Source organism: Babylonia areolata, chromosome 25 (assembly GCF_041734735.1).
Source record: "Babylonia areolata isolate BAREFJ2019XMU chromosome 25, ASM4173473v1, whole genome shotgun sequence".
NCBI lineage: Eukaryota > Metazoa > Mollusca > Gastropoda > Neogastropoda > Buccinidae > Babylonia > Babylonia areolata.
In genome coordinates this window covers 15,698,439-15,708,438 of record NC_134900.1, presented here as the reverse complement: position 1 = coordinate 15,708,438, position 10,000 = coordinate 15,698,439, and the positions used below count along the sequence as shown (strand labels likewise).

The following is a 10,000-nucleotide window of genomic DNA, read 5'->3' as shown; positions in this document are numbered from 1 at the left end:
CACACACACAGACCTCGGGCTTTTGTGAAGTGCAATTTTGTGTTCTCAGGCCACAGTATTTATTTGTATTTGTATGTCTCTTTTTGTCACAACAGATTTCTCTGTGTGAAATTGGGGCTGCTCTCCCCAGGGAGAGCGCGTCGCCACACTACAGCGCCCCCCCCCCCCCCCCCTTTTTTTTTGTATTTTTTTCCTGCGTGCAGTTTTATTTGTTTCTCCTATCGAAGTGGATTTTTCTACAGAATAATGCCATGAACATCCCTTTTGTTGCCGTGGGTTCTTTTACGTGCGATGAGTGCATGCTGCACACGGGACCTCAGTTTATCGTCTCATCTGAATGACTAGCGTCCAGACCACCGCTCAAGGTCTAGTGGAGGGGGAGAAAATATCGCCGGCTGAGCCGTGATTCGAACCAGCACGCTCAGATTCTCTCGCTTCCTAGGCGGACGCGTTACCTCTAGGCCATCACTCCACATTCAATATTTCAACAGAACAGAGTAAAACCCTCATATCAAAACAACATGTTCGCTGACAAAAAAGCAAAACAAAACAAAAACAAAAAACAAACAAAAAAAAACAAAAAAAAAAAAAGAATAGAAAAGAAAAAGATTAGCACAGGGCATTTTGTGCCACATTCATATATATATATATATATATATATATATATATATATATATATATATATGCAGACTCCTCGGCAGGAAATGGAATTGGAACTGCCTACGGTTGATATAATGATATATGTATACCTGAGAGAGAGAGAGAGAGAGAGAGAGAGAGGGGACCTCACCACAGGGCATTTTGTGCCACATTTAATATATTAATGTATCAATGTCATCGGCTAACTCCTCGGCTGGAAATGGAATTGGAACTGCCTCTGGTTGACATAATGATGTATGTATACCTGAGAGAGGAGAGAGAGAGGGAGGAAGAGAGAGAGAGATGGAGAGAGAGAGGTATAGAGAGAGAAGGGGGAACGGATAAAGAGGGAGACTACGGGGGAGACAGAAAAAGGAAAAGAGAGGGAGGGAAAGAAAGAGAAAGGGAGAGAGAGAGGGGAGACAGAGACAGAGATGGAGAGAGAGAGAGGGGGGGGGAGGGAGGGAAAGGGAGACTGATTTTGTACTTGTCTCAAGGCAGGCATCAAGTTCAGGACACGCGAGCATCATTTGTGTGTGTCTGTGTGTGTGTGTGTGTGTGTGTGTGTGTGTGTGTGTGTGTGCTTGCGTGTGTGTGTGTGTGCTTGCATGTGTGTGTGTGTGTATGTGTGCGTGCGTGCGTGCGTGTGTGTGTGTGCATGCGCTCGCGCGCGTGTGTGTGTGAGAGAGAGAAAGAAAGAGTGTGTGTGTGAGAGAGAGAGTGTGTGTGTGTGTGTGTGAGAGAGAGAGAGTGTGTGTGTGTGTGTGTGTGTGAGAGAGAGAGAGTGAGAGAGAGAGAGAGAGAGTGTGTGTGTGTTTAGGGAAAAGAGAGGCTCAGAAGACAGAATGTCAATGTACATGAATAATTGATTCTATCTTGGCTAAAAATTTACCCTCCCGGGGTTGGCGGGGGTTCCTTGAAAGTGGGTAGAATGACCCCTATGCCCTTTACGATGGAGAGACGATGGTGTATGGGGAGGGGCAGTGATTAGCTAAATTGTGACCAGTTGAAAGTTTCCCCCGGGGGGCATTCCATGCCAGTGAACACAGAACTCGGGGCTAATCTGGGCTCGTCAACCTTTAACCCGGGGTAAAAAAACAACCACCCCAAACAAACAACAACAACACGAACGGGGGTAGAGTGATGGCCTGGAGGTAACGCGTCCCCCATCCATTCCTCCTTCCCTCTCCCCTTCTCTCCTCTCCTCCCCCTCCATTCCTCCCCCTCTCCCTCCATTCCTCTCCCTCCCTCCCTCCCCCCCTCCATTCCTCCCCCTCTCCCTCCCTCCCTCCCCCTCTCCCTCCCTCCCCCCTCCATTCCTTCCCCTCCCCCCTCCATTCCTCCCCCTCTCCCTCCATTCCTCCCCGCTCCATTCCTCCCCCTCTCCCTCCCTCCCTCCCCCTCTCCCTCCATTCCTCTCCTCCCTCCCTCCCCCCTCCATTCCTCCCCCTCTCCCTCCATTCCTCCCCCTCTCCCTCCATTCCTCCCCCTCTCCCTCCATTCCTCCCCCTCCCTCCCTCCCCCTCTCCCGCCACCCACCCACATCCCTGATGGAAAACGAAATTGTGCGGATGTTGGTTTGAAAACGCAGAACTCTGCTGATTTGTTTTCTTACCAAGTGGAGTGATGGCCTAGAGGTAACGCGTCCGCCTAGGAAGCGAGAGAATCTGAGCGCGCTGGTTCGAATCACGGCTCAGCCGCCGATATTTTCTCCCCCTCCACTAGACCTTGAGCGGTGGTCTGGACGCTAGTCATTCAGATGAGACGATAAACTGAGGCAAAATTCTGTAGAAAATCCACTTGGACAGGAAAAAAAAAACAAATTAAACTGCACCCAGGGGAATTTTTTTTTTTTAAAGGGTAGCACTTTAGTGTAGCGACGCGCTCTCCCTGGGAAGAGCAGCCCGAATTTCACACAGAGAAATCTGTTGTGATAAAAAGAAATGCAAATACAAATAAGCTGCTGCACTGGGCCAAATGAGTCATTACTGGTGGTGGTTAACACTGATGGCCTTGGACAGAGACTCCACACTACAGGCCATAAGATCGTGTAGCTCTATAGTCTACAAGGTCTTGGCAATAGAATGTTTTGGGGTTTTGGCTTTAGAGTCTACAAGGTCTTGGCAATAGAATGTTTTGGGGTCTTGGCTTTAGAGTCTACAAGGTCTTGGCAATAGAATGTTTTGGGGTCTTGGCTCTAGAGTCTACAAGGCCTTGGCAATATAATTTTTTGGGGTCTTGGCTCTAGAGTCTACAAGGTCTTGGCAGTAGAATCTTTTGGGGTCTTGGCTCTAAAGTCTACAAAGTTTTGGCAATAGAATCTTTTGGGGTCTTGGCTTTAGAGTCTACAAGGTCTTGGCAGTAGAATCTTTTGGGGTCTTGGCTCTAAAGTCTACAAGGTCTTGGCAATAGAATCTGTTGGGTCTTGGCTCTTGAGCCTACAAGGTCTTGGCAACAGATTCTGTAGGTTCTTGGCTTGACAAGACCTTGGCGACAGAGCATATGAGGTCAGAGTTTACATGGTTTTGGCAACATAATCTATAGAGTCTTGGCTCTAGAGTCTACAATACCTTGGCAACAGAATCTATAATGTCTTGGCTCTAGAGCCTAAAAAGTCTTGGCAAGCATAGTCTATTCGGTGATGGCTAACAGAGTTTGCAAGGTTTTGGCAACGTTGTCATTTTGGGTCTTAGCTCTACAAAGTCTTGGCAACAAAGTCTGATTGGTCTTGGCCGTACGAAGTCTATTGGGTCCTGGCTACAGGTTTTGCAAGGTCCTGGCAACATAGTCTATTGGGTCTTGGATCTACAAGGTCTTGGCTACAGAGTCTATTATGGTTTTGGCTACATAATTCAAAAGGTCTTGGCTACAGAATTGATAAGGTATTGGCTGCAGAATACGAGTATTCAATAAGGTCTTAACTGCAGAGTCTTTGTCTTGGCGAGAGAGTCTATTAGGTCTTGACAACAAAGTCTAACGCCAGTATAGCATCATGGCTCAAGAGTCCACAAGGTCTCGGTAACACAATCTGCTGGGTCTTTGACATACAGTCCACAGAGTGCATATAATCTATAGGGTCTTGGCGAGAGAGTATAGATAGTGTTGGCTACATAATCAATAGGGTCTTGGTTACAGAGTCTGTAGAGTCTTGGCTAAAGAATTTGTCTGTCTCTGTCTGTCTGTCTCTCTCTCTCTGTGACTGTGCCTCTGTCTCTGTCAGTCTCTGTCTGTCTGTCTCTCTCTCACTCTCTTACTCTGTCAGTCTTTCTCTCTTTCTTTGTCTGAATTTGTCCGTGCCACTGTCTCTATCCATTTGTCAGTACATCTATCTATCTATCTATCTATCTATCTCGTCCTCGTCTGTCTGTCTCAATCTATCTATCCATCCATCTATCTCTTCTCCTGCGCTCCCCCCCCCCCCATCTCTCTCTATCTGTCGCGTGTGTGCGCGCTCCATCAGATAAGATTGTGGGGTCGGGGAGAGAGAGGGAGAGAGAGAGGGAGGATGAATCCAACCTGCCGATAGTGGTTGCCCCGAAACCAGATTAATAACAAAGTACGGTATCATCATATTCACGCAACTGTCTCCGTCGCCTTTTTTTTTTTTTTTTTTTTTTTTTTTTTTTTTTTGCTGGCAGGCAAAATACGACTGCTGTAATATGCTATATATATTGAATATTACGTCCTGTGTCCTTATTCACAAGCATATATGTCAGTTACGGGGACGTTTCTTTTCCTGTAATATAGACACCAGGAGAATTTGTTTAATGTCAGCTTTGAATATTTCTTATGTCTTTTTTTCTGAAACTTGATAAATGGGCACACTCATCATCAATGTTGTTGGTTGGGTTTTTTTGCGCTTTAAATATGTGAGGTGTGAGGTGTGTGAGGGATGTGTGTGTGTGTGTGTGTGTGTGTGTGTGTGTGTGTGTGCGTGCGTGCGTGCGTGTGCGTGCGTGATTGTGTGTGTGTGTGTGTGTGTTTGTGTCTGCGTGTGAGTGTATGCGCGCGCGCGAGCGTGACTGAAACTTGATAGAATGACACAGGAAACGAATGATGAGCGCATAAAGGTAGCTGTCAGTCGGTTCTGCCCAGGTAAGCAGTCTGTTGTGCAAATGACTCTGCAAGGCGTTAAGAGCTTTGTGACCGAGGATATGCACTGTATGAAGTATCCATATCAGTCACTGCTGTGCAAACGACTCTGTGTTTGTAAAGCGCTTAGAGATCGGGCTTTTTGGGTAAACGCTGTACAAGTATCAATATCAGTCACTGTTGTGCGGATGACTGTGTTTATAAAGCGCTTAGAGGCTGGTGTCTGACTGAGCATATGCGCTATTTCAGTACCAATGATTCTGTGTTCGTAAAGCAGTTGGTTTCTGACAAGAGGATAATCATGCACTATATCAGTACCAATGATTCTGTGCTTGTAAAGCTCTCTTAGAGCTTGGTCTCTGACCTTGGACAGGGCACTACAAAAGTATCCCTATCAATCAATTAATCAATCAGCCATCCTCCTCAGCCCCGCCCCCTCCCCCCCCCACCCCCCACCCACCCACCCCTCTCTCTCTTCTCCCAACCCAAACCACAGGCGATCCATTTTCAACGAAGTTCATACAGAACTGACTCGTTTCCGAGAAATGAGCAGTGGGAATTCTCTTGAAGCCGCCGGCTGCAGTTCCAGACAGAGCAGAGAGGGAGGGTGGGGTGTGGGTAGGGGGGTAGGGTGGTTGGTGGGGGGGGGGGACGGTACACAAGAACATTCATTTCTTTCGCTGCAGAGACGTCATACCCGAATTGGTGGGAGCAGAGCTTCGCTGGTCAATATACAGCAACACCCTCCCCCCCCTCCTTCCCTCCACCCCCTCCTCCCCCGTACCCCCACCCCCCTATCTCTTCCTCCAGTTTTGAGAGACCACAGAATCTGGCTCCGTACCAAACTCTGCTGCTGTCGTGGTGGAGAGATTTCATTGTTGGGAGTATTTCCGTTACTGTACGGATTTCCGTATCGGCTTTACGGTGATTGATCGGGAAACAAATACACTCGCAGACAGTAAAGTTAGAAAAAAAAGAAAAAGAAAAAAAGTGGCGTTCTCATTGTGGAGAGAGCAGTCCGGATTTAACTCACTCAGTACGGCCAGTCCTCTCTTCTCCTCTACACAGACCCCTCGGATGTCCTGTGGGTGTCTGAATGACCCAACCTTTAGCTTCCGTCGTCAGAATTGTGGTATTCTTTGTCAAAATTCACCTTTTCAGTATAAGAGCCTTCCGCTTGCAATATCTTGATGATGGTAACTGGGGTGAAACGCTGTTAACGTCGATTCTTTCGCCGTTCGTATGGAGAGAGTTAAAGGTTTAAAGAGAGAAGGAATGCAGTGAACAGACAGACATTCATCAGGCAGACAGATAGACAGACATCAGAGAAAGATCGGGTATACATAGACATATGGACAGACAGACATCAGACAGACATCGGGCATACGTCAGACAGCCAGACAGGCCGACAGATAGACAGACAGACAGACAGACAGGCAGACGGACAGACAGACAGGCAGGCAGGCAGACAGACAGGCAGACAGACAGACAGGCAGGCAGACAGACAGACAGGCAGGCAGGCAGACAGACAGGCAGACAGACAGACAGGCAGGCAGACAGACAGACAGGCAGACAGACAGACAGGCAGGCAGACAGACAGGCAGGCAGACAGACAGACAGACAGGCAGACAGACAGGCAGACAGGCAGGCAGACAGACAGGCAGACAGACAGACAGGCAGGTAGACAGGCAGACACAGACGTACAATCAGACAGACTGACAGACAGACAGGCAGATAGACAGACGTACAATCAGACAGACAGACAGACAGACAGGCGTACAATCAGACAGACACAGAGACGTACGATCAACGTAAAGACAGACAGGCAGACATACAGACATCAGAAAAACATACGTCATACAGACATCATACGGACAGACAAACAAACAAGCATTAGGCAGAGAGACAGACAGACAGGCAGGAAGGAAGAACTGACTCATGACAGTGACGTTGGCCAGTGTCTCCGGGCAGTGGACCAGGATCAGCTTGTTCTCTGGCCTGTGCATGTTGCTGACGTACCCTGCAACAGACCCTCACAATACAAAACAATGCAATACAATACAATACAATACAATGCAGTGCAATACAGTACAACACAATACAGTACAGTACAATACAACACAATACAGTACAAGACAATACAGTACAATACAATACAGTACAAGAGTACAATACAGTACAATACAATACAGTACAACAGAGTACAATACAGTACAATACAATACAATACAGTACAATACAATATAATACAATACAGTACAATACAATGCAGTACAATACAGTACAACACAATACAATTGTATGATGGTCAGTCGTGTTCGACAATGACCACCAGAACAGCAGAAGGGGCAACTGCTATCCCAACTATTTTGGGCTGGAATTTCATTATTGTAGAGAGTGTCTTGCCCAGGTTACATCCCCACTCTCTCGGCCAAGAGGGGTTTTTAGGACAGTCGGTGTTGGGGATGGTTCGTTCCCCAAAGGCCAGCATTAACTAAGAGTCAGTGCAATCTTGCCTCCCAGGTTGAGAGTCATAGTCCTTCACAAAAGACTGAACTGTAAACGGCTTCCCGTTTTAATGAAGAAACCATTGATGGTACAGCTTTCATTTTGCCGTTTGCCCAGTAATACAATACAATACAATGCAATGCAATACAGTGCAATACAATACAGTACAGAACAGCGCAATGCAACACAATTCAACATAACACAACAGCTAGTGCGCCGCGGAAATTATCGGTAAAGAAAGTAATGTGCTCGATAACAGAACGCATAAACCCTATCTATACCCCTTCGCTCCCTTTAAAGTGCTTCTTTTCTTTTTCTTGCCTAGCCAATATCGTCAAAATCGTTCGACCGGCAAATTCAGTGTTATTCGCTCCCCGGATCAAAGGGAGGATACCAGCCGTTCAACCACTGAATGGACTGTGTGCTCGATTAATGCAACCCTCTCAACCGAAAACTTCCTTTCCCCAATGCAGTCTATACTCTTGTAGAATGAGAAACTGCGGTGTTGCTGTTGATCGATTTCGTTTTATTGCGATCTGTGTGTGTGTGTGTGTGTGTGTGTGTGTTTGTGTGTGCGTGCGTACGTGCGTGTGTGTGTGTGTGTGTGTCTGTCCGTCTCTCTCTCTCTCTCTTACCTTCTCTCTGTGTTTCTTCCCCCCTCTCTGTCTCTCTCTCTTTCTCTCCTCTATCTCTCAGTTTCTCTCTTCCTGTCTCTCTCTCTCTATTTCTCTCTGTCTCTGTCTCTCTCTCTGTCCCCTCTGTGACAGAATGCACGCGTGCGTGCGTGTGTGCAGTTCAAACGATCGTGCAAATTACAGGAGATGTGTTCACAAGTATGTGTTTGGTTGTTGGTTTTTTGTTGTTGTTTTTTGTTCTCTCGCCCGTTTGTCTGAAGGATGTTATAACGCTAAATGGACAATGAAAGAAAACATTATTGTGTTTGTCACTCTCTCTCTCTATCTATCTCTGATCGTCTGTCTGCCTAACCACCACCCCACAGCACACACCCTCTCTCTCCGTCTCTCTCTCTCTCTCACTCAAGAGGGACAAAAGAATGGGTAGCATTTATAAGAATAGGTAGGATTTATAAGAATGGGTAGTATTTATAAGAATAGGTAGGATTTCTAAGAATGGGTAGGATTTATAAGAGTTCCTACCCACGTTTCCCACGAGGGTGTAAAAACAACAACAACAAACCATCACTACTGTAAATCAACTGGGAAAAGAAGATATGAACTGACTGGTTGCAAATCGATTAAAGAGGCAACTATTACTTCATCCACAGTCTGTATAGCTGCTGACCACCACCACCACCCCACCACCACTACCCCTACTATCCATCCCCTCCGGCCCCCCTCCCACACACACACACACACAATTTGCCCAGCCGACAAATCGGATGCCCACGGTTTGTGCTTTGAGTTAATGTTACTGCTGATTGAGGCCAACGAATAAACGGGCCGCCTCCCCCCCACCCCCCTCCCCGTGTGTGTGTGTGTGTGTGTGTGTGAGTGTGAGTGGAGTGTGTGTGTGTGTGTGTGTGTGTGTCTGTTTGTTAGTGTGTGTACGTAACATTGATGTAATGTGTAATGTAAGCAAAAGTGTCTTATAAATCACCTGGAGCAGGTTACTGGATATATAAGTATCCAGTATCATTATTATCATTATTATTACTATCATTTTCATAATAATAATCATCATTATTATTATTAATGCAGCCCGTTCAACTTCAGTTCAGTTCAGCTACTCAAGAAGCCGCCACAGCGTTCGGACAAAACCATATACGCTACACTACATCTGCTAAGCAGATGTCTGACCAGCAGCGTAATCCAAAGCGCTAATTATTCAGGCCTGGAGGAGAAAAAAATATAGTACATGGATACATAAACAAATAAATGGATGTCATCAAATCGAGGAAGAAAATAGATAAAAAGAAAATAAATAAATAAATCCAAAAATAGAATAAAGTTGATCTTTAGTCCAGTTACATGGTGCTAGATATGAACCATCTTCAGCCTAGTTACATTGTTCTAGCAGAAATAAATATAATTATAATAATAATGGTATTTATATAGCGTTGAATCTTGTGCAGAGACAAATCAAAGCGCTTTTGCACCAGTCATTCACACGCATGCATGACTCTAAAATGTAGAAAATGAAGACAAGGAAGGGCAGGCAAGGGAGGCTATTTTGAGAAGAGGTGGGTTTTAAGGCCAGACTTGAAAGAGCTGAGTGTGGAGACTTGACGAAGCGAAAGAGGAAGTTCATTCCAATTGCAAGGTCCAGAGACAGAGAAAGAACGGCGGCAACAGTCGAGTATTTGAATCTGGGTATGCGTAAACAGACTGGATCCGACACCGATCGTAGTGAGCAAGATGGAGTGTAGAGGTAAAGGCAGCCGCAGAGATAGGAAGGGGCAGATTTGTGAATACATTTATAACATAGTGTGCTGATCTTGTACTTTATTCTGTGTGAGCCAGGGGGCCAGTGGAGATGTTGCAAAAGAGGAGTGATGTGCCCAGATTTTTTCTTTCTGAGGACGTCGGGCAGCAGAGTTTTAATTTTAGCCACGTTACATGGTTCTTGCAGAAATGTATGAACAAACTTCAGCCTCGTTACATGGTTCTAGCAGAAATGTATGAACTAACTTTAGCCTCGTTACATGGTCTAGCAGAAATGTATAAACTAACTTTAGCCTAGTTACATGGTTCTAGCAGAAATGTATGAACTAAGCCTCGTTACATGGTTCTAGCAGAAATGT

At 46.0% G+C, this 10,000-nt stretch overlaps 1 protein-coding gene across 1 annotated transcript in view; it reads right to left on the bottom strand.

Moving 5' to 3' along the window:
• Window positions 1-10,000, bottom strand: part of LOC143299800 (putative universal stress protein SERP1273) — a 132,025-nt gene that overhangs the window by 6,572 nt on the left and 115,453 nt on the right. The window contains exon 2 of the mRNA XM_076613241.1: window positions 6,668-6,751. Within this exon, the coding sequence (XP_076469356.1) occupies window positions 6,668-6,751 (84 nt within the window). The remainder of the gene's footprint in view (window positions 1-6,667; window positions 6,752-10,000) is intronic.